Here is a 26,577-nt window from a genome sequence, read left to right on the forward strand (position 1 = left end):
AATTTGTACCACCGTGAAATCCTCACTAGTAGTAAAACAGTCCCATTTTTGAAAAAGACTATAGCTTTGCCTGTTGCTCGCTGTTCTGTAACACAAACCTATATCTTGCCTTTCCTTCATGCATGTCTACCAATGCAGAATTGACATCCTTCATGGGCCGTTTCTGAATCCATGGTAGAACCCGCTTCTCCGCAGCCAGCTGCAACATATTACGAATATCTTCTGGTGACCCAATATTGGATCCAGTCACCTTGACAGCTTTCTGAATCAAAGAATAAGCTGCCAGCGGAGGCAACGGCTCCTCAGGCGCCCCAAGCTGAATGAAAGTACCGTCTCGCTTGAGGAGTTTCAAATACTGCGCAAATGGCATATCACCACCCGAAACAGTCGAAAGAATAATATCCAGTGACCGCGAATGTGGTTTCGCCCATCCCTTCTCTTCCCCCGTCGCAATAAACCCATCCGCACCCAGACCCCGAATCGCTTCGTCGCGCTTTCTCGAAGACCGCGAAATCGCAATAACCCGATCCGCACCTAGCGCCTTCGCAAATAGGATACCGAGATGTCCTAGTCCACCAATACCCACAACACCGACCGTCTTGCCTGGCCCAGCACCGTGTTTACGCAGTGGCGCATAAACAGTAACACCTGCACAGAGTAGCGGTGCAGCCTCAGCAGAGGGTAGGGTGTCGGGAATCTTGAGCACAAAGTGCGCAGGGCCCCGCCAGCGATCCGCAAATCCGCCGTACGATTTGCTCTTATCCGCATACCGACTGTTATATGTCATGGTTGCACGGTTGCAGTATGATTCTTCACCATCGGCACAGGCTTCGCAGTCTACTCGAAGGCAGGACATGCTCTGTGCGCCTATGCCGACACGATCGCCGATTTGGATCTCACGCGATGCGGGTGAGGATGCCAATGTGGGGACACCGGTGCCGACGCGTTCGACTATCCCGATAATCTCGTGGCCTACCACGCAGGGGTAGTCAGTTGGCGACCAGCCAGAGCGGAGGGTATGTACATCTGTGCCACAAATTCCGCAATGAGTGATGCGGATTTCGATGTCGGTTTCTGTGAAGGGTTTGGGTTCGAAGGTTGTGTACGTTAATGGGCTTGTTGCATCGTGGGCAACCCAGCCAGAGAATGTTTTAGCCGGATCTGAGGACATGCTGAGCACAGTGGACTCTGTGAGACCCGTGGACTGCAGGGATGTTTGGAGCTGGCACCTAGAAGCCTGGATAGTGGGTCATGCGGAGAACCGAGCTGTCGCAGTGTGGAAAATCTTCAGGCGAGATTTTGCAATTATGCTAGTGGTAATCTTTCGGACCCTAAATTCGATATGTTCAGATGTGTTTCTTGGAAAATGTGCAATCTTTGCTAAAAAAAAGAGAGAAGGAGAAAGGAGAAGATGAATTACATCTGCTTGAAGATGCCGATTTTGAGCCGAGGAACTTGCCTAATTGGGTTAGGATCTGTGAGGACTGGGTTCTATGAAATATGTCAACTTCAAGTTATCTAATTGACAAGGACAGACGACTGGACCAGCAGTGGATTTTATTTTCTGCGGATTGACTTAGATATCGGTTGATCCAGTTCAGGTCCTTCCTTATCAAAATACTATGCTAAGTCTAGTCCGTACGTAAACTTGAATTGCTTCCCCGCATGATCGATCTCCAACCTCGGAAACTACCAGGCATAATAATGCAACTATACTAAACAAGGCTCGATAAAAACCTCGAAAGTAGATTTTTCATTGTTGACAGCCGGACGGTCATCCACGGAGCACCTGGTATTGATTTTTTTTGTTCAGGTTCCATTGATGTTCAATCTAGCAACAAACTACCGGCCCCATGTAAAGTTAATCTTGCCACTGCAGCTGGCACATGAAGTTTATGGAACTTGAAATTAAATTGCCTAGACCTGATGCTCTCAGGACATGGGTTGTTCTGGCTTAAAAGCTAATACTGAACTGGGCATCATGATGATCATGTCATTTAATATCTCCTGGTCACTAATTTGACCAACAGAACCAAAATTTGACAGTAACGAGTATTCCAACTTGAAACATTGAACGGTCTATCTCATTGTTTTGTGAATTATAGTGACTAGAACACACACGAAGGTTCCGAGTCCATATGGAGCATCAAAATTAGTAAAAATGGGCAGCCCGTGATACGCTGTTCCAAGGGAGAGTTGATGGAATCGAGAGGATGGCTGCATTGACCCGTTTCTCAAAATGCATTCGAGCCTGGGAATATCTCCTGCAGCAAGTCAGATGCTACTAGCCTTTATAATTGTTCGAAGTACGTCAGTCAAGATCCCCCGATATGCTATGACAATTTCCGGCGATGATCATCGGCTCGGCAGATCGCTCGGGGTTTCCAAGGGGAATCTTCGGGTGACTGACGCCATGGTCATTTGACAGCCAGTCAATGCACCACTTATTCAGAGCAGCATTCTTCTGTATGATGCTCTATATCAAATTGCCGTAAATCTTTCTCCGGAGCCCCTCTATTCACCCCACTCAATCTGCCGACCACCCGAAGATATGGCGATTCAAACCCGGAGACCGCACTAAGTGCTTCAAGCCTCCTAAATGAATGAATGGAATCCCAAAATTATCTTAACCTAGCATTGTATCCCCCTATAGCTCCCAGAGACGACTTCATATTAGCCATGAAGGTGGCGTCCTCAGCTTTATTGGTGGTGCTTGGCACCATGGCCTCATCGGTATGCGGGAAGACTCTCACGGCAAATGAGATTGAGAAAATGGAGAATAACACATTGTTCACTCTGGCACGATGGAGACCATCTTCTCACTTCCTTGCCCCAGCAGGATGGATGAATGTAGGTAATTCATATTTGAAAATGGTGGCAGCCAAGCTGATCAGGTATAGGATCCTTGCGGACCAATGTACGATCCAGTTCGGAATCTCTATCATTTGCATTATCAGTTTCATTCCAATCATATTGAATGGGGTATGTATCCAGGCTTCTCGCATGGATTCAGATACTGACATTATTTAAACTCCAGGAAATGTCTCTTGGGGCCATGCCACATCTCCAGATATGATCACGTGGACTGATGTCGACCATTACCCTGAGGACGATCTCCCAGCGTGGAAGGATTACCAAGCCCAATCCATTGGAACCACTAATCTGACAAGCAATCATCATGTCCCAGCTCTTTACAATCATCTCTCAATCTTCTCGGGTAGTGCATATGCCGTGAACTTGACAGGAGGTGTCGATGGTACAATCTTGGCTTTCTATACTGCTGCCTCTGAGCTCCCAACCGCATGGGACGAGACTTATCTTTCAGGCACAGAGAGCCAGGCGTTAGCCATCTCAAAGGATGGGGGTGTGACATGGGAGGATTATAAGAATAATCCAATTCTCAGCGATCCGCCCGGAGACTGGAACATCACCGGTTGGCGTGATCCATTCTTTCTGCCATGGCCACAGCTTGATACATCGCTGAACCTGACAGAGCCTCACTGGTATGCTGTTTGGGGTTCTGGTATCCGAGGTATCGGGCCGCGTATGCCGTTGTATCGAGCCCCAGCGTCTGATCTGACCAGCTGGACATTTTTGGGTGCTCTTTGGGAACCAGAGAAGAATACTTCACTTGGCACGCTCGAGGAAACCGGCTCTTATGGATTTAACTTCGAACTTTCCAATTTCTTTTCGATTGAAGATCGATATTTTGTGAGTATGGGAGCCGAGGGGGGTAATGTGAGCTTCCATCGGAACAAATGGTCATTGTGGAATGAGGGAACTGTCTCTGTCCGTGAGAACGGTAGTATTGCATTCGATCCTATTTCTGGAGGAGCAAGTGACTATGGTCTCCTATACGCAGTAAGAAGACCCCAATCAACAACACACAGCTTCGGTATAACTGATAGAGTCTAAATTGACTAGATCAACTCATTCGATGATGCTAAGAACAATCGTCGTATTCAGTGGGGATGGGCTCAAGAGGATACAAATGACTTTGGAGCCACCCAAATCGGCTACCAAGGAGCTCTTTCACACCCGCGAGAGATTTTCATTAAGAACACCTCAGGTGTCGCTCATGACCCCTCAGATATGACGCCAAAGAGTGCTCGTTATTTTCAAAACACCGATGGTAGCTGGACTGCCAGTACTCTCGGCGTCCGTCCCGCTCCAGATGTGATTCAAGGCCTGCACCAAGGCGCGCGCCACATCAAGTATCCATGCAGTAAGAGCAAGTGTGACACAACGAGATTCGTGCTGCCAAGTAATCTCACCACCTCATATCATCTCAATCTGACCATTGCACGAACTACGGGCGTGGCTGGAGTCACTGTTGGCGCATCTCCAGGGCGTGAGGAGTACACCGACATTTATTATGATCCTTCGACTAACAATATCGTTGTTGATCGTACGCATTCTTCTCTGATCAAGAACTTTACCACCACGTCCCATATCGGCTTCTTTGAGCCTTACCAGATCAAACAAAAGAATCGTACTGATCAAACTGAACCTATCCAAATGAACTTGTTCATTGATGGTTCTCTTGTGGAGGTATATGTCAACGATCGTTTTGCTTTGACCAGCCGGATATACCCCAGTCGTGATGATAGTACCGGCATCTCTCTCTTTGCAGCAGATGACACTGAGTTCACGTTGACCAATATTGAGATCTGGGATGGATTGTTGAACGTTTGGCCAGAGAGACCCCAAAACAGTAGCTCTTTGCTAATATGGGATACTGCGGCTGCCACGGGGAACTATACATGGTGGACGGGGAACTAGACAGTGCTGTCTGATTTCTGTCCATTGCTGCCCTTGCGTCTGTATTGAAATGGCAGACAAAATATAGAAACATGGACTACTAGTACCGTACATAGTACGTCGCGTAAAACTTCTGAGTATCCGAGGGAAGAAGCGAGGGCGAAGCCTGAAGCACCGAAAGGATTCAAATAATCGTACAAGAAACACGCCTTATTTACATGCTCGCTCATTCATTGATATGTACAGGTGAAATTAAGATGATAGCAAGTGCGCATTTTCATATCCCTTAGCGGGATGGAACTCCCATAAGATCGTCAAGCTCGTCAATGGTAAGAGTGCTTCGGCGTCGGTTACCAGTCCTGCTGGATGCTGCTGGCCGACTGCGTTTCCTCGACTCGCGCTCTTTACGAGAATTTTCAGCTGCGCGAGCCTCATCCTCTGCAGCGGCTAGTTTCTGATTAACACTCATAGATTCGGGTTCATCCATCTAATGAAAAGCAAAGTCAGTACTGGGTCATAATTTGGAAATATTTCGGTGTTGATCTTTCTCACCTGGCTGGTTGATTTGAAATCGGTCTTGCGACGAGATGGCCTGCGAGTTACCGCATCCGATTTATGGGCCTTGATTTGGAGTGTTTCATCGTCAGGAATCGATACACACGGTGATCCCTGCAGACCAGGAGTAAAAGAAACCTTTCGGAGTCGTTTGGGTCTGGCCACTGCATTGTCACTGCGTTCCTGCAAAGCTCGCTCTGCACGTTCAGGAACTTTGCGAATCTTAGAACGAGTTAGTGAGGGCTTCTGAACTGGACGCTCACCCTCGCTCAGTTCTTCCTCTTGTTCATCCTCGAGGATCGGTGAGATAGGGTTGTTTTCCCTATCACATTGCGCGCTCAGATCTTCGGCAGAGTTGACGCTCATGTCGAGAGTCATGCCTAGCTTTAGCTCCTCTACTCTGACGGAGTCACCGCCATCCGTGAGACGACGTTGCCATCCATCCATCATGGTCACAGCTTGTTTCCAACGGGTTTCCATCTTCTCCCAGCCTTCACGTAGTCGCTTGATCTCTTCATCCCGAACTTCGACCTCTTCCAGTGGTACAAATGAGGGGTTTGTAAGGAGGGTTCGCAAATGATCCAATACTGTCTCCATGCCCGCCGATAGTTCATCGCAGGATGTAGGAAGCGTAGTCACGGCGTTGGCGGGCGTTTTCTGTGGTCCAACACTTGCAGCCATTCCCGCTATGTCATCGCCGTTATCTCCATCTTCCTCGTGGGGGAATCCTTGTAGCTCCTTGAGGGTCTCAACTGTGTTTCTCGCAAGCTCGATCAGGGTATCATTTTCATCACTCAAATTCTGACAGAGCTCTGTCAGGAAATCTGTTGTTTCCTGTTTGAGACTGTATCCTGGGTCATTGACTCGATCACCTCCACTCGATCTCAATCGGGAACGGCTGGAACCGGGGTTGATATTGATGGTGGTAACGCTTAATCCCTCTCGCTTTCCTCGTTGTCGCTCAGCTAGATGTGACTTCAATCTCTGCATTTCAAGGTCGCGTTTTCGGATATCGTTTGCGCATTGAGCGCGCACTTGTTGGACCGTTGACTTCATGCGCTGGACTTGCTCTTTAAGCCCACGGATCGTCGTCTCGGCACTAGACATGTTAGACCGGAGCGCACGCTCTTGTGCTTCTGTCAATGCTAGTGATCGTGCTAGCTCGGTCGATTTGGTCTTGTATTTGGTCTGAAAAGAAGAAGAAATAGCAGGTCAGCTAGCTGCCGATCTTGATTATCGTATGATTTCACGTACAATCTCCGCAGTCTGCTCTGACTCGGTCACGCGCAAAGTTCGAATTGTTGTTGCCAAGTTCTCGCGGTGTTCGGCTTCACGCTGTTATACTGTCAGATATATCGCGACGCCCATGGAAAACAGCAACTGACGTCTCTCCTTAAAACCAGGTCATTGATCAAGTTAATGACCCGAGCCATGGTCGCTTCTGTCCCTCCTTCTCCATTATCGGGTTGGGCGAAGTCGATCGCCTGTCCTCCATTTAATAAGCCCCGTGCCAGCAAGATATTGTTGACATATGTCGACGCCGCCTGCAAATTATGCGTTTCCATGACGTTGCGACTTTGCGACGTTTCGATGATGTGGAGTCGGCGGAGAATCCTCAAAGAGGAAGAAAGTAAACATTGACAACAATTTATGACTAAGCAACGGGGTTTCGCCCGGGCGGGGGATCCAGACGCGCAGGAACACGTGCCGATCATATCTAAGTAAGGGCGTCTTGTTCATATCGTAACTTCATCTCTTCTTAGTTCTCATAGTTGACACTTTACTGCATTCATGAATTATTTCAGACATGCCGTTGACTGTGTCCGGGCATCATCAACGCGGCCAGAAGCTCTATCAAAAAGGGGACTTTAAAGCCGCTATTGAAGCCTTTGGCGAGGTAACCAAATCTACGCTAAACTCAAAATGTCAATTATTGACAATTACTAGGCTCTGAAGCAGAAAGATGCCGATGCAATAGGCATTCTTGATAATCGTGCAGCCACTTATTGCAAACTTGAACAATGGGACTCAGCGCGTCGAGATGCGAAGAATATGATCAAAACGGCAAACCAAGATGAAAGAGTAGGTAATTACTTATCGCATAAGAGTACCGTTCTGACTATATACCAGGGCTATTTGCGATGTGCTAAGGTTCTTCTCCTTGATGGGAAACCGGAAAAAGCACTGGAGATTTATGCATATGGGTTGAAGACACTTGGAAACAAACATCCACGACGAGAGGTATGTTTCTTTCCAGATGGCGATTAGTTCCTTTAATATGAGCTTTCCCTTCTCTGACCGTTCCAGATGCTGGAGCAATTGCATAAAAAGCTTCAAGATCGCATGCTACTCAACAGGAAGGACCCTTTCACTTTGCTGCCTCTGGAGATGGCCATGTTGGTAATCGAACACTTCTCCTTCAAGCAAATCGTGGGCATAATGCGCGTGTGCAAAGGCTGGCAACGGTTCTTTGGATCTTTATCGCCCATTTGGATGAACCTTGACTTTAGTGGCGCCCGAGGAACCGTGTCATTCAATGCTGTAAGGTCATATATCCGAAGATCAAGGGGCTTGCTTACCCACGCTACTATCAAGAGTTTACCTGTGCCCCAAATTCAGAGAAGTCTGGAGTTCTTGAGCAGGTGCCCCCATTTACAGCATCTAGAGCTGTGGGTGCCCTACGAACACAAAGAATTCTTTGAAAAATTTAAACGCTGCAAGAAGATCAAGACTCTGTTATTTTCACCGGATCTCCAAATTCCTCTTGATTCTGTCAGTCGAATCTTCAATGAGCTCCCCAAGCTGGAAAAGCTCACTATCTGGAGCTGTGGACGACCGGCTCTGGCAGCTGTTCCCATAGGATCTTGGCCTAGCAGTCTTCCAAATTTAAAAAGTTTCACCCTTGCCGCACACCAGGCAGCGCCAGACATAAGGGTAGTACCTTTACGAATTCCTCATTTGATATCTGTATGTGCCACTTGCCTTCTCCATGCTTTTTATACTAATATTTTGCAGAGCAAGCGGCCTCATCCCTATCCGAATTTGGAAGTGTTGAGACTTGACTGGGACCCCCCCAGTATCTTCTCTTCTCTCCTTCCCTTTGAGCTTCCTTGATGATCTGGACTCTTCTCAAGAGCCTGAGCATGAAGCACCCCCCTAAGCTTCGTCGTCTTGACCTTCGTGGCATAATACCTTCCCCACTTCTATTCTCAAGTTTGCCTGAAAACTTAGAATACTTGCGATTCTCGGGTGGAAATTCGCGACCCTTCCCAATAGAACATACGGAGAAGAAATTCTCCCGCCTACATACGCTCATCTTCAGTGATACAGGTTGGGTTACCAAGCCCAATCTTGAGGTCTTTCTTTTTGACATACAGCCTCCGATTCGTACACTGTACTTGGACCAGTGCTTTAATCTAACTTGGCATGGATTTGTCTCCATCATCGAAATGCAGGGACTTAATCCCGAGCTGGCAAAACTGGAGGAACTAGGCATTACCCATTGGCGAGATCTCGACGATACGTATGCGAGTGCGCTACGTCAAAGCTTCACACATCTTAAAATACTTGACCTCTCATCCACAGGTATTACAGGATGTACGATTCGAGAGCTTGCAGATTCGCGAGCATCTGAATCTGATCAAGGGGCCAAGATTGATAGATTGGTTGTACGGGGTTGTGAAGGTGTTTCTTCAGATGCTGTTGCATATGGACGGGCGAAAGGGCTGGATGTGGTTACTTGAGTTTTTACTCAACTTCGATCACTTGATACTCCGGTATCAGGGGTCAAAAATTCTCAAGAATCATTGCATTTGATTGGCTGTCAAGAGTTGCCAGCGTTTCCGGACAGTTTCTCTCTCGGGCACTCAATCGAAACCCCTCTTCATATCGCCTCGTCACTCTGAACGAGAATCATCTGAGAGGCTCCTATCGAAGTACCACATAGTGGATATGGAACCCGAAAAGGGTAACATAACCCACAGTCGGTGAGAGCTGCATCAAAGAACGTTGGAGGAAGTGTCCGTGCGGATGAAGATAATGGATACAACCGGGCCGGTTTGAAGCATCAAAAAACAAACTTTGTTTTTCAAATGTTCACATGATGGACTTGACACAAAGCATCCCCATGATAACTTCAATTTGTGGTTTACAAGGCATCTCAAAATCGTCTCAAGGCTACTCAGAACTAAGTCCAAATCAAACAGATCGCTGGTCGGTCAAACTTGAGTTTCATTATTTGGCGAAAAAAAAAAGACATTCAAAATAAATCTCCAGAAAATCGTGAGATGGACTAAATCCACACTATCTAACGTAACACGATTCAATTTGTAAATTAAATCAGATCTCTGTAATACCAAAATGCAGTCTTAGACCCCTCGTTCCTGGCACCACTTCTGAACCTCCTTCGCCAGCTTATCCCTCTGATCACGAACAAGTTCCATCATGGGCTCAACCTGCTTTCGGTGGGAGGCAATCAGATCCTTCTGTCCGTTTACAATCGTAACACCCTCCTTAGGTGCAAGATGAGCATCGTAGATGCTGACCATCAGATCCATAACGGCAGACAGCTGGTTAGGCAGCCACTAAATGATAATCAGTATATGAACAAAAATCATGATGGGATTGAGGCAAGTATCGTTGAGCTTACGGTTACGATTGGACTTCCACCAGTGGCTGTGGGGTGTGGTGTGCGCTTAATGATATACTCACGCGCAAAAAGCCAGTGACGCCAGCGGAAGCTGCGCACATGGTTGAGCACCCTCAAAAATAGAACGGCAGTCTCGGAATCCTGCACGGAATAATCCTGAACGCCGATCTCCTCTGACTTTTCGCGGATGTATGTCAAGAATTCTCTGTGAGGGAGTGGTCGGTAGGCGCGGAATTCGTGGAGAATTTTGGTGAGAGGAGTTGAAGGCATGGGAATCTGGCAGAGATGATCCAGAAGAGGAATCTAAAAAAAGATTTTGTTAGTTTGTTTTCGCCTTTTTTAAAGAAAAAGGGAGTAAATAAATTGAGGACGGAAACCATACAATGCTGTCATTGGCACCGCTCTCGCCACGGAAAGAAAGTGGCTTGTTATCCTCGACACCGTCGTAGATCACACCATTAGGGAACATGGACTGCGAGGTGATACCGAAGATGAAGACGCGGAAGGATAGGTACTCGGATGGCTTGGAGTTACCCCACATATCTATCGACCGACATTAATATAAGTCGAAGATTTCTAGGAAAGGAGCATGACATACCTTCCATCGATGCTTCGATCTTTTCCATAGCATGAAGAATCTCACGGAAGCCGTCATTGATCTCATTTCGTGGACCACGATGCTCAATAGTATCAACTACTCGAAGCGCACCACTGATGAGCGCACCAGTCTCCTTGACCATGTCCACATGAGTCAAGATGAAGCCTGCCTCGGAGCTCTTGGGGTCCAGACCACGCTCAAAGCCACGAATCAGGCGCAGATTAGAGTACTCAGACAGACCCTTGGAGGGATCAGCAAGAGTATAGTTGAAGAGAGCATAAGATGCAGCATAGGACATGAAAGGAGGAAGGTCCAAACTAAGAGCCGAGTTAGATAATTGCATCAGGTTTCCAGCATAAAGGAGAATAGGTAAAATGCCTCTCAATAAAGGGAAAAGAGAAGGTTTAGACATACATCTGTGCACAGAGATACATAGGACGAGCAACAGATTTGGGAAGTAGCTCTCGACCTAGTCCGTACCCCTGGTCAGGGCTCTTGCACCAGTTCTCCCAACATGGCTCAAGCAGGTAAGATGAGGCCACAAAGGTATAGTCCCGGAAGACAGCAGCAATGTTGAAGCGATCAGGAGAACCATCCGGTAGGACAAGCTTCTCAATCTCATCAGTCAAGTCGGGCATATCAGCCTCAACAGCAGGACCGAACTCATACGTAGCCAGCAGACCAGGTGTGCCATCGGCCTTGACAACGGGCATGCGCTCGACAAGAGATTTCAAAGGTTGAAAGGCCTCAGGGAGCTCAACAGGGGCAGTAGCATAGGGGAGAAACCCTGTGGAAGTGGTGATGGTGAAGGGGTCCAAGGAGTGAGACAAGGTGGATGGATCATCATGCACATGAGGGAACTTCTTAAGGGTAGTGGGTGAGGGATAAGGCACTTGGGTGATAGTCATGATGAATGTTGGGTAAAGGATACAAGCTTGATATGAAGAATGTATCCTCTTTGGTCAATGGTAGATGGAAGAAAGGTTACACAAGTAAGAGAGGGTTTGGTATAAGGGTAAAACCAAGGTGCAAGACTAAGTCAAGACTTAGGAAGGTAGGGGAAACGGGTTAAAAAAGAGGATAGAAGAGAGGTTGCTTGTGTTGTGATGAAAGAAGAAGACAAAGAGCAGAGATTTGGGCGGGTGAAGAGCAGATTCTTATAATACTCAGAGGCCGGTATCAATTCCGGCCTCAAGGCCGCCATTACGAAATGGACGCAACATGGCGTGGATCTAGTGACATCGGGCATTGAGCGGGGTCTAAAAGCTCCGATAAGGAATAACTGACTTATTTGGACTCAATATGATGTTTCCCACGTCAAATCCAAGCATCCCATCATCTATGAAGCTATCCAGATGTTCTATATAGATGCCCAGAGAACAAGGGCAGCCAATGGTCACGGGAATGGCGCTAAGCCTGTTTAAGTAATGTATCGTAAGACGACACCATCGATTATTGGAGCGGCCACAGCCTTAAAAGTACTTTAAAGGAGCTTGGCAGGTATATCAACTACAATTTATGTCTGTCAAATCCCAATTGACCCGAAAATAATGTGAGAGATAGGTAGTTCTCATCTGTAAAGTCATGATGTAGGCTCTATACTTCACCCGGTGCCAAGACTGCCATCTGAGATCTTACATTTTGATTGGCCGATAAGCCACTTTTAGACTTTCCTAGTGCGAAGAGGCCGGAATTCAGCCGGCCTCCGATTATAACCGGCCTTTTCTGTATAAGACATGCATACTTGGAGGCTGATAACCTCTTATTCCGGATTAAATCGTGATATCGGAACTCACCAGGATTCCGGCAAAGACATAAATTAGTGTACTACATTATGTGTCAAATGCTTGAGTATACTTATTACGAATTGGAGGATCCTCAGAGAGATTTTGAGGAATAAAAACTTGAAACCCAGGCGGTTATCTCTGCTTTTGTCAAATTATAAATTTTAATAAGAAATCTTGGAAGTGATACTAGGAGAAACTGACCAGCTACTGCTTAATCTTCAAGAAATGTTTACAGCTTACATCCATCATATTCCAGACACTAGTATGGACTGAAGATCGGGTACGCTTCTTAGCTAGAACTTACAATCTTGTTCGTACCGGTGGACAATCAATATGTAACAACACCGTGACCCATGGACATGACCTCGAGACATAAGAAAACAAAACAGAACTTGTATCGTTACATAGCTAGGTAGGTATGTAGGCATGATAGTGGGTTATCCGCTACTAAACTAGGTGCCCAGGTAGCTAGTCCTGGAGACAATCAGAGGACAATAGCCCAAAGATTATGTACTCTATATGGATCAGACAAAAAGTCCACAGGTCGAAGTAGGTCGAGACGAAAGCTACTGAAAGTCGACCTTTCATCACATTTTTATGAGGACAAAATAGCCGAGTGGTTAATGCGATGTGGTACAAAATGTTCAGGTATTTTCTCCGTATTTCGAGAAAAATCATCCGCATTCAAATGTTGCGAAAGCGCGTGGGCTAGGCATCGAAACGACTAGTTCCATGGTTTTACTGCAAGCAGGTAGATACATAGAGCGCTGTATCTGGGCAAAGGGACACATGAATTTGAGAGACTAGTTCATTTGTTCTCTTGATTTTGGTTAAATTATGGTCCTTGCAAGTTTGGTCTTTCCTTATATTTGAAGTTGGTCGATCTTGGGCAGCCTGCGCCAAATTTCAAGCGGCACGGGGTGAATCTGGCGGCAATCTAGCGAAAAGAGCTCAATTGTACCTCGAACCTTAGGACATGAGATGGTATTTTCCATATATGAAAGGCAACGTCGCGTCATCTTGTATAAATGAAATAAAGTCCGAGGAAGCGGAGATTGATGCTGGAGGTATAATAACAACACATAATATCGTACACGGCACCAGCTTTATATAAGAGGATATACATTGCGAAATATTGAAAACTCCCTATGCAACGTAACGCATTAGAATACCGCATGGGGCAACAAGTCTATGCAGAAAGACATCGTTTACCGAGTATGCATGATGGTCAACCATATGGACCAATTGTCAAAATAATGTCACATCCATCTTTGTTATGTCCCCGTATTCGATGGTTGTGCTGATGGGCTTTTGTCACCGGTCGTGCTGGAAACGGTCTGAAGCTTCAGGTATTCTTCCTGCAACCTCTTCTGCAACTCGAATTCGGCTTGGCGTTCTTGTCGTATACGCTGCTTCTCCATGTCTCGTTCAACACCTCTGTGCATCGCCTATCAGAAGACCAAGAATTAGTATCTGCACCTCCTATCCAGGAAACATCATAACCTACCGCCCGGTCCGCCTCTTGCGCCCAATGCACAAACCAGACAATACCCGCAGTCCCCAGGCCCGTGGCCGCCAGTGTCAGCTTCGAAGCACTAGACATTCTCAATCACACTCCCAAAGGCACTTTTCGACAAGTTTTCAATCGTCAATTGGAGGTAACGTCGAAAGCCAAAAATGCGGGATTATCGGTTTATCGCGATAATGGCGGTGTGATGAGGCAGTATCATCCCCACCGCCTTGGGGGGGTCATGCGTGGCTGATCGAGCTTCGAAGCTCCGATTCCCCCACAGCGAACGCTTCTCTCCTTACATTCCATCATAATTTAAAGAGGGTTTTAGGAGCAAATATGGTAAGCTCGGAGTATCTGGATGATTCTAAATTGTGTGTCAGTGCTGACGGTGGTTGGAAATTAGTCGGCTCAGAACTCCGCGGGCATTCAAACCCTCCTCGATGTACGTTTGGACTGGACTCCGATCGCGGAGCAATGAAACTGATAGTATTTGCAGGCCGAGAGAGAGGCTCAGAAGATTGTGCAACAAGGTATGCTGAGGCTAATTATTCGAGTTTAAAGTGCAGATGCTGATGTCCGATTTCGTTAGCCCGGGAATGTACGAGCCCCCGATAGCCCCTCCGATCAGCGTGCGCTGGCCATCTAACGTATTCTTTGACTATAGACCGTACCAAGCGGATAAGAGAGGCTAAGGCCGAGGCTCAGAAGGAGATCGAGGAGTACCGCAGCTCCAAGGACGAGGAATACAAGAAGTTCGAGGCCGAGGTAAGATCAATTACGGCATTCCAGCATTGTTCAATTGCCAATAACACTTGCTAATGTGGCTTTGCGTAATATAGCACTCCAGCGGGTTCAAGAAGGCCGAGGAGGATGCCAACAAGGAGGCTGAAGAGAAGCTCAAGGAGATCCAATCTGCCGGCCAGAAGCAGGGCGACAAGGTCGTGGAGGATTTGATCAAGGCCACCACTGATGTGAAGCCCGAGGTTCCTGAGAAGATTGTTAAGGCATAGAGGTAACATTTTGAGTTCTTTTTCTGTTTCTGTGATTGTCGCTAGAAGATGCGATTTCGTCTGTTCATCGATATCCAACGTTCGAGACATATAAGTTCCCCTATTTTGTTTTTCTGATGCTGTGAAAAAATCATCTGTATTGTTTTTGAAGTAGCAAAGTAAAAAAATGTTGCAAGCTTGAAGACAGAGTGTCCTCCCATGTAGTTCTCATCTGAATACCTACTGGTATTGATGGATGCTTCCCCACATAGATAAGCCGATCATGGAAACCTTAGAACCGTATTGGAATCGCTTTTATTGGGTGATCCTCCCAACTGTAAGTAATTAAGAGCATTGAATTCGAACAAGTCTCTTATGCTGTTATGATATGCATGACAGGGATTCGATGTATAGTTCATCAGACGATGGTTGGCCAATCGCCGAATGGATACCCCAGGCGCGATTATCTTTCCCACTGCGTCATCCCGCGACAATTACAACTTGAACCAGTTCGTGTCGTTGAAGAAGACGATGGAATATGCAGTCGCTGCAAAAGTTGCTACGCCAGCGATAAGTGGTAGGAATATTTCGCGCGCGATATGCTTTTCATCTAGACGCGCATTTCACGCGTCCTCCGCTAGACAGAACCCCATTCTTGAACCACGCTTGGAAGACCACGGTCATGTTATCCATGACAAGTACTCGACGATTCGAGAAAAATATGGTCTGTTCTCCTTTCGCTAGATTCATGTTGCGCATAATATCATTACTAAATAATGACACAGATGCCCCCAAGAACCCTGTGGTCCTAGCCCATGGGCTGCTGGGCTTTGACGAATTGCGCCTCGCTGGTCCATATCTCCCAAGTGTCCAGTATTGGCGCGGGATTAAGGAAGCACTATCCGCTCAAGGGATTGAAGTAATTACGGCTAAGGTACCCCCTTCTAGCTCGATTGAGCAGCGGGCTGAGGAATTGGCTCGTGAGATCGAAGTTGGGGCGCGAGGAAAAGATGTGAATATCATTGCGTATGCATAGCGCCCTCACTATTTGGACGTTTAGTATTGACTATTTGTTTTTACAAAATACAGTCATAGCATGGTAAGACACTCCACTGCTCTTTAAAGTGGGATTTATACTGACTTTAACGTAGGGGTCAGTTCTCAAATACATGCAATGCTATATTCTGCACATCTAATATGTCCTTAGTGGTCTTGATTCTCGATATATGATCAGTCGGCTTAAACAGGACAAATTCAAAGTACTTTCACTGACGACGATTGCTACTCCTCATCGAGGTTTGTAATACAAATGGACTACCGAATCGAGTCCTACTAACATTGTGCCCCAGGTTCCGCCGTCGCAGACTATATCTTCGACCAGATCGGAGGTGGGTAACATTACTACCATATTCCTCTCATGCTCGGAGCATATACTGAATCGTTCGAAATTCTGCATAGCCGATCGCCTACCACAAATTTATTACACCTTAAATCGGCTCAGTGTCGAGACAGGGGCCTTTGACCAGCTAACCAGGAAATACATGACAGAAACATTCAACCCGCATACACCCGACATGGAAGATGTTCGGTAAGTCTGTGCCTTGGTAAGTACCACTCTGGACATCGCTCGCTAATCAAGTATCAGATACTTTTCTTATGGCGCGGCGGTTAATCCGAGTATTTGGTCTGTCTTCCGCCTCTCTCATAAGATCCTAGCTGAAGCAGAAGGCCCCAATGATGGACTGGTGAGTGTGGCGAGTAGTCATTGGGGAGGAGAGAAGGGCTACAAAGGAACTCTCGTGGGAGTCAGCCATTTAGATCTGATCAATTGGAGCAACCGATTGAAATGGCTTGTTGGGGAGGTAATAGGACAACGGCGGAATTTCAACGCTATCGCATTTTATCTGGATATCACAGGTATGAAAAGGTCTGGAAGTTCTAATTTGACATTGCTAATCTTTATTCAGACATGTTGGCGAAAGAAGGTCTTTGACATGGATGAATTGCATATGTATGTAGTGTCAGGGTCTTATATCCATACATAAATAGTCTCTTCAACCTTGGAATGTTTCTGTTGCTCTGGCAGTATTTGAATGGTACATACTGCTTAATTGGGCTTCAGATGTTCAAATTAATTAGACAGATGTACTGATAGTATGGGCTATTTGGTCCAATATACTATTGCTTGAGTAATTCAAGATCAAAACAAGCACTTGAGAATTTGGACAGTTCAAATGTTGCAGATACCTTCAATGTTCCTCAGGCCGTATATTCCGTTACTTGTACTAGGTACCTCCAGAAACATAGTGGTTGACCCGGTACTAGTATTTCACGAGTGCCCACATGTGCAGGTGGGGTGCAAGTCTCAAGATATATTCCATGTTTAATGCGCATCCATTGCATGGATTTCCTTTCGATGAGCCCAATTGGTGTCAGCCTGTCATGACTCGGAGTACTATTCATAAATCTCTCTTTTATGGTATTACGGAGTTGACGGAATGGAATATTATCCTTTATTGCATGGCTATCTTCTCCAAATGGGACAATTGCCCGAACTACAGAACTGGAATAATGGAGACTGGGGCGGCTTCATAGAGTCAGTGAGATAAAGAAGGTATCTCAAGTGCTTGAAGCGACAGGCCACTCATCAATTGATGAGTGTCATGCTGCCTTATGAACAAAGCCCAGCACTCGAGAATATTTTGAATGTTGATACTCTTATAGATGCACATGGTACCCATTATAGAGATGATTATTACATACTAGACACCCGTGGACTGTGGTATGGACATCTAGACAGTTCTCTAAGACTACTCTTAGTTTCAAGTTGGTTAATGCGCATTTCCAGAGCTATGCTCATTTAATTTGGAGGATTGTTATCAGACTAATTTGTGTGGTCTGATAGCTCTAGATAAATAAATCTCCTAACACATGTAGATTTCTTTCCCTTTCCATACTCCATGAGCCTTGCCATCTTTGATCGATTCTAAATATATTGCCGGATGCTGCGAGTGTAAGTCAGTTAGGACTCTGTGTATATCATAGAATGGTATAAAGGAACATACTTTTTTCTTCGTTCACACTCTATTTAGCAGTGACCTTGAAAGAGGAAAAGGAATTGTCGAAGGCACCGTAGTGGATACACTGAGCGGTGGGAGGCAGAACATAGCCCGAAGTGGTATCACAGTCGTCAGAAGTGTACACAGTAACCTCAAAGTTATCGATATCGTAGACTGCTTGAATGCTGTCGATGGTGGCGGTGAAAGCAGTGCAGCTCTTAGCAGCGGTACCAGAGTGCAAGCTAACCTCGGTAGCACATGATTTGTCACTGTAGACGTAGAGCTCCCATGCGGAAATGGTGCTGGCAGCAGAAAGAAAGCATGCGAGGTAGCTGGTGGCCTTCATTTTGTATGATTGAGCAAGGATTAAGGCAAAAAAGCTTAGAGGGTTTATAGCAAGAAAAAGAGAGGGATATTAGAGGAAGGAAATAGTTAAAGAGAAAAGAGGAGAGAGAAGACAAACAGTCTTTTCATGAGTTCTTATTCGTATTGATAGAGGCCCCCTCCCCCTGGCTTCCTTTAAAAATCTAATATAAAAAAATAAAAGGTATTTTAAGGAAATTCCCTATGGGTTTGCACGAGGTAGCTGGCTGTATTTTTCAAATATTCTAGATACAATAGTTTCTTCCAAGGTTAGATATTGGTATTTCACTATCTGAGCCTTGGAATATTTCGTATATAGTTCAAATATACCTACCTAGGTACTCTATAGCAGCGCTTGAGGTATTTACTCGATGACTTCACTATGTAGTCTCTTCTTTTATCCTAGTGACCGGCGATGTCCGGTAATTGTTTATCTTGTCACTTTTTAATGTGGAAATACAACAAATACTCTGCCTTTTCATCCTAGTAACTTGAATCTAAGCTCGCTAAAAACTGATAATCGTTAGTGTGGTAGAGTTGGTATAGTGAACTTGAAGCTAGTAACCGGTGATGTCCGGTAATGGTTCATTTTGTCGCTTTTTTACTTTGGGAATACAACTAATAATCCACCTTGCTATCCTAATAACTTGAATCTATGCTTGCTAAAAAATTGATAATCGTTAGTGTGGTAGAGTTGGTATAGTGAACTTGAAGCTAGTAACCTATGCATTGCGCGTCTGTGGAGTGCAGGAATTATGTGGAGATGGTCTTGGCATACCCAACCCAACGGATTTGCACATGGATGTAGCCGGCGTAACCGGCACTAGTATAAGGCTAATTGAGGCTAACAGAGAACTTCACATTACCGACGTCCAAAGTGATCTAGTGGGTGAAATTTTACTTGTGGACCTTGGAACTTGTTACCTAGTTGCTCAGTGCTTGACTTAATGTGGAAACATTTGAATATTTTTCTACGGAAAGACTTGAGGAACTCCGAGAAAGCATGATCAAGCAGAATGAATGATGATTGACTTTTAGCTACTATCTAATATAGGAAAATTTAAATTGTCAACTTGTTGTTATGGTGGTTATTAAATATTTTCCTATCACTAAAGTACTTTGAAAAGACTATTATGTATCAACATAGGGACGAGGAATAATTTTTAGTGAAGCATGGAGAGAGAAGGAAGAAGAAAACAACAATATGTAGTACTTGGTCCCATCTATCTATGTACAAACATGGCAATTGGGACCAGTGGTGCTGACATTATGCAGCAAGTAAGTAATGAAGAGCAGCTTGACTGCCTTCATCTTTTGAATATTACTTAGATTTCAAATTCACCAGAGGTGATTCTACAGTAGCATTCAATGAGAGAAAATCTAGACATATATGGCATTTCAAATAAAAGCATACAAATGAGTTTCTGCTAAACAAATCTTCCTCTGAAAATCCTCCATAAATATTATCTTGCCGAATATCATTCACTCTGCTCCAAACATTGGCTTATGAATTTGCACTTTTCCGTCTTAGTATCCGCTAGATAAGGCAAAGAAGGTATCAATCTAACCATTGCTTAGACTCAGAAGTTTTAGGATAACTCACATTAGACACTGATAACTTCATAAGACATGATGTTCCAGTCCGACTTAGCGCAGTATGACTCCGAGTCACCCCTCATGAGGTCCGGTCTGTGGGTGCCATCACCAACACAATCCAGAGCGGAGTAGCCGATAATATAGAAGTTGGAATCGTCGAAATTAGGACTGAAGCCAAAAACCTTGTAACCGGTTCCAAGATCCATGTTGTAGCAGCCAGTCTCCTGGGAGTTCATCATCTGGTAAACCAGGGTTGAGTCTTTGCAGAACTCTCCGTGGTAACCTTGCACTTGCCAGGCGGAGGCAGATGCAGCCATGGCGGCGAGGGAGGCAACGACTGAGAGGAACTTCATATTGAATGATCGTATGAGGAAGGAAGAAATATTATTGTAAGACAAGATTATGAATAAATAGCTTAGACGAATAGCGATTGACACCTTCTCGAATTGTTTTGGAGATGTGGTTCAATACTATTTATATTGTTTTATTCGCGATATCCTTTTGCTTACATTATACAGAGTATGTATGGATAACCTTGAATTGTTCTTGACTCTCTCTCGTTTGACACTAGTTCTAGCCTATTGGTCGTATTTTAATCGAGTGTACGGAGTAGAGAAAAAAGATAGGAGAAGTGGAGTGAGAGGGGCAGAAATCCAAATTATGCGAAGAGCCAGGATTATTTTCATAACACGACGATGCTCTATGCTTCGATACGCAATGAAACATCTGAACGAATATCCTCAAGACTTGGGGTCTCCGATCTCCAGTCAATACCGGAATCTAGAATTCCCCTAGAGAAGGGGTTGGAGTATCCGAAGACGCGGGTCGTTCCTGATAGAGGAAATCCACAAGCGTGAAGCGTGGTAGAGATTTTCAAGGTTATCCAAGAAAGTTTAGCCTGACTAAGCTCGATTAGACTACAGGTGTGGAGCGACACTGGAGCCTCAGTAACTTAGACAAGCCGCAGACCCGAAACCATGACGACTACATAGCTCTAGTCCAGTTAGTCTGCCAAGAGGTCTAGTGGTAGCGTATGTACGGGGTAGTTGTATTAGGAGACTAATGCTCCCAAGAAGCCTATTGTTAATTTAGCTTGTATTGGACTAAATTTCCTAGCTCCGAGAGCCTTGCTTCTTCGGCCTCAAGTCACGATTTCAGTCGCATCTTTATGCAATTCCGATGCTAGTTCTGAGTGGGGCCGTCGATTTTCCTCAAAATCCTAATACCGCTCTCGAACACATGGCCAAAATGTGTTCACGATCCTTCGAGTCTACTAGCGTCCCAGCAGATGGTTCGCTACCGAACAGTCAGTGTGCAGGTCTCCGAAATGGCTATAGTCCATTGCCGAGGCACATACCACTCAAACGAGTACGACATATAGCATCCACTGGCAGCCAATGGAATGGTCACTGTATACGAAGTACCTATGATCTTACCAGAAAAGAAAAACTCATTATGGGACCGAACGGGTGGCTTCATCAAAGAGGGGAACTGCGGCAGACAGATGAGCTACAGGCAAATCAGGGAGACTGAAGGTCCAAGGCAGAGGCCAGGGCTACGGCCTCCGGGCGCCGGAGAACGAACTCCCAATTTTCGTACCCACCATGGATCCCGATCGTATCAGTTGAACTCCAGCCTGGCTTTTCACAAACGTTGTCGGGTATTCCGGCACTACCACCAACTTCACCCGCTAGTGTTACTAGTCTATGATCATATGTAGCGCACATGGCTATTTAGGGGGGGAAATGTTCGGGTGGATCTGGGATCCATTCTGCGATCTTTACAACCTAGAAACAACTTCAATACATGAACCGAAGATTTATGGGGCGTTTCACTTGCTTTAAATTACCAAAATATCTAATTTTTCCATGCTTGGTTTCAGAAATATCTCTATGCCTGATAAAGGTTAGATTAATAGAAATCAGTACATATACTGTCGAGTATATAAGATATCAAGACCGCCCAGAACTCGAAAATTTCCGTATCCAAGGCAAAAACCAAACTCTTCTATTTTCATTTGAAGTTTCCATCGATTTTCTCCATTGATCATTTCTTCTGGGACAAAAGCCATTTCAAGATGCAGCTCCTTCAGTCTCTTGCTTTCCTCGGAGCGATCTCCTCTGTGTCCGCTTATACTCTCTCTATCTACACAGCAGAAAGCTGCGAGACAGCCTTGATGTCATGGACCTCTACCTATACTGGCTGTATGAACATTAAAATGGGTACGTCTGTCCACTCCATTGAGGCGACAGATGTTAGTGGCTACCAAATCTGGACACATCCTACTGCCAATTGCGCTTGGGATCTTTACTCGACTGAATTGACAGCCGATGATACATGTACGACAGCCGGCGAAGACGAGGCTATCAAGTCGGTCAAGATTATTGCCGTTTAGGATTATTTTATTGGAGAAATTAGCCAGTGAGTATTAAAAGCTTTCATTCCAATTTTCTTTCACTTTCCTTCGGGCGAACATCGTGTTCTAATATGCACTCCTGCCAGTGAGAAAACAGTAATATGGAACTTCAAGTTGGTCAAAGTTTCCCCGGGAATTTTGTTATCAGCTTTTCTTTGTGTCTGTTGGACTCATGATCGGCAATGTTTTCAAAGACACTCTCGGTACAAGCTTGGGATCTAACAGGGTAGAAGGGTGACGAATTGGGCTGCCTGCTACTTGCCATCATGATGGTCGATGTATTCATATTAGAAACACCTTTTTAACTTGAAGTTACTATATGAAAGCCTTGATACCTAGTCTCAAGCGCTCCTCTTCTCCTAACCATCCGATCTTCTCTTTTATACAAGGCTTCTTCTTTCAATTTTTCCCTCTTCAAGTTCCATTAACTTGAAGTCATTCTACCCGTGGACCTTAAATTGGATTAGTAGTAATAGTAACACTGGCATTTATAGGTACTACCTACCTATGTACTTATGCTTCAATGTTGAAGCAAGGGGTCAAATTTTTCAATGTGAATCCTATACGTATATTTAGGCTTCTAATGCATACCTACTAGAAACTCATTATGCTCTTCTCGGACGATCGCCAGGTTCGTGAGAGAAGCAGAATCTCGCTACCACTGGCATGAACAGCACTATCACTGATTGAGAATGTTGAAATGTTCAATGTTCAATTTTTATACTCAAAGCATTATGCTCCCGAGGTACCCGATTTACCAGTGCTATCACAGATGCCTTATATCTCGTAACAACTTGGAATTTGTATTATATCGAGGTAGAGCTAGTAATAATCGGAGATCATATATAGTACTAGCACTAACCTTCAAGTTGGAAGGCATGATGAAATACCGACCCCGTAGGAACAAAAGGCTATCAAAAAATTCACGCAAAGTCATCGATTCTGTGCCCAGGTGGAGACTCGGAGTTAAAACAATGTTTGATAGGTATGGGTGTCAAGTAAACTATGTGCCACTGGCAAATAGATGTCTCTTGCCCAGGTGATAATGAATATGTAAGATGAGTCAGCAAATGCCCAGTAGGTATGGATCCATCCATATATCATGATATATGGTAGCCTGGAGCCTGAGCCCTGAAGTACTCAAGTGCTGGTAGTATCTACTCCGTACTGCTATTAATTATAATAATTAAAATCCCAACTTCCCATCGGCTCTCGTGCACCTAAATTGAAGTTGCAAGTTCAAACTTGAATGATCCAAGTTACATGTCAACATCCATTGGAAGTTTCAATATTTGAAATTTTGTCAAGTTCGTTCCCCGTACCATTGAGCTGGATATGTACACTAACAGAATAAAAAGTTTGGAACAATCGAATATTTGACTAATTCAGGTAAATTATATTCGCATGTCGCATGATAAATTCTATTTTTTGTCTACGATTACGCATCCTGCAGCTCTACCTAGAGCCCAACTTGAACTTGCAAGTGCCCGGTTTTACGGAAACTCGGATGCCTGGTGGATACATTGCACCACTAAGCTTCAATCATGGTACATTCACATCGTGTTCAAGCTTGAATAGTTCAAAATGTTCCGTAGTTTGCAGACTGAAGCAGTGGAACATTGAGTTATTGTAGAGTATATGAACTATATGGATCCATGGATCATTCCATCTAAACGTAGGAACTATGAACTTGCATCCAGATCATGCGAACATGCCACAACTCCCCATTCTTCATGCCAGGGATAGTACATCCTCCCTGATCCAATGAATGATCGTGGCTGAGCTGGGAAATGAGGCGCAGCTCAATTTTTTTTCTCTCTATCTTATTTACCATGACAGCATTAACCAAGTCCATTAAAGAAACATGGGGCAAGCATAAAAGAGGCCCCGTTGATCGGCGACCCAACGTCATTCCCGCTCCCCGCCAACTCTCATTTCCGTAATCTTTCCTTTGTTAAAAAAAACACTCCGATCTCTGCTTCCACTACAACGTACCCAAACCCAAAGCCCTACGATCGCAAACCCATCCGAAGACCGAATCTGTTCGATATCCTCGCTATACCTCGACAGAATACCTGAGGCTGCCCCGCCGCGACCCGGGCGCTTGCCGCCATGTCCGCCACGGCCACAGTCTTGCTGGACAGCCAACACACGCACTTTACAAACTTGGACTCTCTATGTGGCCGGGTGGTGCTCAATCTTCCAACAGAAGCTGCTATTGCTGGAATCCAAGTCAAATTGGAAGGAGAAAGTCGAACAAGACTGTCTGGGCCTAAGAATCCTCAAAATGTGAACTCCGATAAAAAGCGAACAGAGCTGGAGGTCCATAAGGTACGACACAATTGACGATATAAAGTGACCGTCAGGGGAAATAACTCAGATTTCTAGATATTATACAAAGTCGCGACCGTTTTCCCGAGTCCAGCTGTGGTGCAAACTGGACCGGCGGCAACTTCCTACACGTTCGCCGCGGGCTCATATGAATATCCCTTCCAATTCAAGGTCGGTCTTTGGTCTTCGAAAAAGAAGCTTAGAAATTATTCTAATCCCCTCCTAGTTTCCCTTCAACAATGCCTGCAGTACCCATAACAGTATGCTTACAAACCTCAATTTCACCGGGCTTCGCGTTGAGATGGCCCGCGACCCTCATCGACATGTTAAAAAGACTCTCCCTCCTTCTTTGAGTGGATTCCCTGGTATGGCCGATATTCGATACTATGTGAAAGCTACCATTATTCGCCCCCAATTTTACAAAGAAAATATTCGGGCGGTATGGATTTCCCCCCCTTTAAAATGGATTCGAGCTCAGCTAATTAATGAAATTAGGTTGTGCCTTTGATGTTTCTCCCCATTGAGCCCCCAAGAACTGGGAATCCAAAGGAAGAAACATATGCTAGACGACAACACCAGTTTACAAAATTCGAACCTGGGAAATCGAAGAAGAATCTCTTCTCTCGACCTTCAACTCGGGATGTCCGAGGTAGCTCTACGGAGCCTCCGCGGGTATCGGTGGATGCTCGACTGCCGTATCCTTCCATCCTCACATGCAATGAGCCCATTCCACTTCGGCTGATCGCCAGGAAGCTAACTGATTCACCGGACACGCTCTACCTTCAAATGCTTCAGATTGAACTGATCTCCTACACCAAAGTTATCGCGCACGATCTCACTCGTTCCGAACTAAACAGTTGGGTCGTTTTGAGTCGCAGCAATATGGGTCAACCATTAGGTCAACCAGGCGACTCGGCAGGAACTGACTGGACTATCGATCCGAGGCTGTGGAACACCCTTCCTCTACCTAACTCGGTGGCACCATCATTTGAAACATGTAACATTGAACGCAAATATGAATTGGAAGTGCGTGTCGGGCTGACTCACGGCTCATCGGGAAGTATGAAGGTATGTTTTCCTTTTTTTTCTTCCTTGCCTTTCTCTTTCCAATTTCTGTCTTACGTTTGGGGGCCATCGATCATGAACGATGACTAACTTTGACTTTTATAGCCGCAATTGATCATTGTTCCTCTGCGAATGCCAGTTAAAATATTTTCTGGTATCGCTCCTCCTCAAGCCTTATTGGATGCCATGGCGGCAGCAACCCTTCAACAGGCACCTCCCAAGATAAACCCTTCACCCACTTGGCCAGCAGATAACCGTTCGGATAATCCACCCCCGATGCCACCCCGGCCATCCGGACCTGTAACTGCAGTTGTACCCGCAGATTCAAGCGCGGCCTATGATGACGCACCCCCAAGCTATGAGGATGCAATGGCAGATAATCTTAGCCCGGTAGATGGACCACGCCGCGAGTATCACCCACCAGACGCCTCTTCCTCCCGAAGTTCAGTGGACTCTGGAACTGATACCAAATCCCCAGTCGAATCTGGCCGGACAAGTGAGAGGGGATCCGCCCCAGCCCCAGAAGGGCACCTCACTTCCCGGACTCGAGACCGAGAGCCTGAAGGCCGTTCCTCCTCCGAATCCTTCGATATGCTGCCCAACACCCCTCCCGAATCCATTTCCGGTTCTCCGCCTGGTTCCCCCGTGAGACGCTCCCATAGTATGATGAAGGTTTCTCGGAATGCCGTGGATGACGAGAGTCCACCACAGTATCAGCCTGTTGCGGAGAGTCACCTCCAAGCCTCGAGTAGTACTATCCAGCATCGACCCTCGCGGAATAGCCTCCGGCCCATGAACTTGGGTGTTCCGATGCGAAAACCGGTTCCTAGAAACGGGGACATTCTTCAGAGACGACCTACAACTTGATTAGAAGTTCGGGTGTTATTCTTTTTTCT

At 45.6% G+C, this 26,577-nt stretch overlaps 13 protein-coding genes across 13 annotated transcripts; 7 read left to right on the forward strand and 6 right to left on the reverse strand.

Annotated features, from left to right (window-relative positions):
* Positions 1–58: 58 nt before the first annotated feature.
* N7483_005468 (NAD(P)-dependent alcohol dehydrogenase) lies at positions 59–1,171 on the reverse strand (the record flags this gene model as incomplete). Its single annotated transcript, XM_057088905.1, has 1 exon — positions 59–1,171. One exon carries the CDS (start codon positions 1,169–1,171, stop codon positions 59–61), a length of 1,113 nt encoding a protein of 370 aa, XP_056948734.1.
* Positions 1,172–2,679: 1,508 nt separating this feature from the next.
* On the forward strand, positions 2,680–4,782 carry N7483_005469 (glycoside hydrolase family 32 protein; the record flags this gene model as incomplete). The annotated part of the gene is made up of 4 exons (XM_057088906.1): positions 2,680–2,850; positions 2,901–2,982; positions 3,038–3,861; positions 3,925–4,782. 4 exons carry the CDS (start codon positions 2,680–2,682, stop codon positions 4,780–4,782), a joined length of 1,935 nt encoding a protein of 644 aa, XP_056948735.1.
* A 265-nt stretch (positions 4,783–5,047) lies between these two features.
* On the reverse strand, positions 5,048–6,881 carry N7483_005470 (uncharacterized protein; the record flags this gene model as incomplete). Its single annotated transcript, XM_057088907.1, has 4 exons — positions 5,048–5,248; positions 5,314–6,504; positions 6,571–6,651; positions 6,702–6,881. 4 exons carry the CDS (start codon positions 6,879–6,881, stop codon positions 5,048–5,050), a joined length of 1,653 nt encoding a protein of 550 aa, XP_056948736.1.
* Positions 6,882–7,123: 242 nt separating this feature from the next.
* Positions 7,124–8,430, forward strand: N7483_005471 (Leucine Rich Repeat domain protein; the record flags this gene model as incomplete). The annotated part of the gene is made up of 5 exons (XM_057088908.1): positions 7,124–7,213; positions 7,264–7,398; positions 7,447–7,557; positions 7,624–8,283; positions 8,332–8,430. 5 exons carry the CDS (start codon positions 7,124–7,126, stop codon positions 8,428–8,430), a joined length of 1,095 nt encoding a protein of 364 aa, XP_056948737.1.
* A 335-nt stretch (positions 8,431–8,765) lies between these two features.
* Positions 8,766–9,059, forward strand: N7483_005472 (uncharacterized protein; the record flags this gene model as incomplete). The annotated part of the gene is made up of 1 exon (XM_057088909.1): positions 8,766–9,059. One exon carries the CDS (start codon positions 8,766–8,768, stop codon positions 9,057–9,059), a length of 294 nt encoding a protein of 97 aa, XP_056948738.1.
* Positions 9,060–9,683: 624 nt separating this feature from the next.
* N7483_005473 (indoleamine 2,3-dioxygenase family protein) lies at positions 9,684–11,470 on the reverse strand (the record flags this gene model as incomplete). The annotated part of the gene is made up of 5 exons (XM_057088910.1): positions 9,684–9,899; positions 9,965–10,267; positions 10,347–10,507; positions 10,563–10,879; positions 10,977–11,470. 5 exons carry the CDS (start codon positions 11,468–11,470, stop codon positions 9,684–9,686), a joined length of 1,491 nt encoding a protein of 496 aa, XP_056948739.1.
* A 2,153-nt stretch (positions 11,471–13,623) lies between these two features.
* Positions 13,624–13,952, reverse strand: N7483_005474 (protein PET117; the record flags this gene model as incomplete). Its single annotated transcript, XM_057088911.1, has 2 exons — positions 13,624–13,797; positions 13,857–13,952. The coding sequence occupies 2 exons, from the start codon at positions 13,950–13,952 to the stop codon at positions 13,624–13,626; spliced, it is 270 nt and encodes an 89-aa protein (XP_056948740.1).
* Positions 13,953–14,198: 246 nt separating this feature from the next.
* Positions 14,199–14,872, forward strand: N7483_005475 (uncharacterized protein; the record flags this gene model as incomplete). The annotated part of the gene is made up of 5 exons (XM_057088912.1): positions 14,199–14,201; positions 14,266–14,304; positions 14,359–14,392; positions 14,527–14,627; positions 14,702–14,872. 5 exons carry the CDS (start codon positions 14,199–14,201, stop codon positions 14,870–14,872), a joined length of 348 nt encoding a protein of 115 aa, XP_056948741.1.
* Positions 14,873–15,295: 423 nt separating this feature from the next.
* On the forward strand, positions 15,296–16,844 carry N7483_005476 (triglyceride lipase; the record flags this gene model as incomplete). Its single annotated transcript, XM_057088913.1, has 9 exons — positions 15,296–15,575; positions 15,637–15,877; positions 15,941–15,950; positions 16,003–16,004; positions 16,059–16,147; positions 16,201–16,243; positions 16,353–16,439; positions 16,497–16,768; positions 16,819–16,844. The coding sequence occupies 9 exons, from the start codon at positions 15,296–15,298 to the stop codon at positions 16,842–16,844; spliced, it is 1,050 nt and encodes a 349-aa protein (XP_056948742.1).
* Positions 16,845–17,935: 1,091 nt separating this feature from the next.
* On the reverse strand, positions 17,936–18,256 carry N7483_005477 (uncharacterized protein; the record flags this gene model as incomplete). The annotated part of the gene is made up of 1 exon (XM_057088914.1): positions 17,936–18,256. One exon carries the CDS (start codon positions 18,254–18,256, stop codon positions 17,936–17,938), a length of 321 nt encoding a protein of 106 aa, XP_056948743.1.
* Positions 18,257–19,877: 1,621 nt separating this feature from the next.
* Positions 19,878–20,222, reverse strand: N7483_005478 (uncharacterized protein; the record flags this gene model as incomplete). The annotated part of the gene is made up of 1 exon (XM_057088915.1): positions 19,878–20,222. The coding sequence occupies one exon, from the start codon at positions 20,220–20,222 to the stop codon at positions 19,878–19,880; it is 345 nt and encodes a 114-aa protein (XP_056948744.1).
* Positions 20,223–21,946: 1,724 nt separating this feature from the next.
* Positions 21,947–22,264, forward strand: N7483_005479 (uncharacterized protein; the record flags this gene model as incomplete). The annotated part of the gene is made up of 1 exon (XM_057088916.1): positions 21,947–22,264. One exon carries the CDS (start codon positions 21,947–21,949, stop codon positions 22,262–22,264), a length of 318 nt encoding a protein of 105 aa, XP_056948745.1.
* A 2,133-nt stretch (positions 22,265–24,397) lies between these two features.
* On the forward strand, positions 24,398–26,548 carry N7483_005480 (arrestin (or S-antigen), N-terminal domain protein; the record flags this gene model as incomplete). Its single annotated transcript, XM_057088917.1, has 5 exons — positions 24,398–24,616; positions 24,674–24,787; positions 24,843–25,055; positions 25,112–25,684; positions 25,787–26,548. 5 exons carry the CDS (start codon positions 24,398–24,400, stop codon positions 26,546–26,548), a joined length of 1,881 nt encoding a protein of 626 aa, XP_056948746.1.
* Between the last annotated feature and the right edge of the window lie 29 nt (positions 26,549–26,577).

Source organism: Penicillium malachiteum (assembly GCF_028827825.1).
Source record: "Penicillium malachiteum strain IBT 17515 chromosome Unknown utg000002l:1.0-8849297.0:1.0-8852440.0, whole genome shotgun sequence".
Taxonomy (NCBI): Eukaryota; Fungi; Ascomycota; class Eurotiomycetes; order Eurotiales; family Aspergillaceae; genus Penicillium; species Penicillium malachiteum.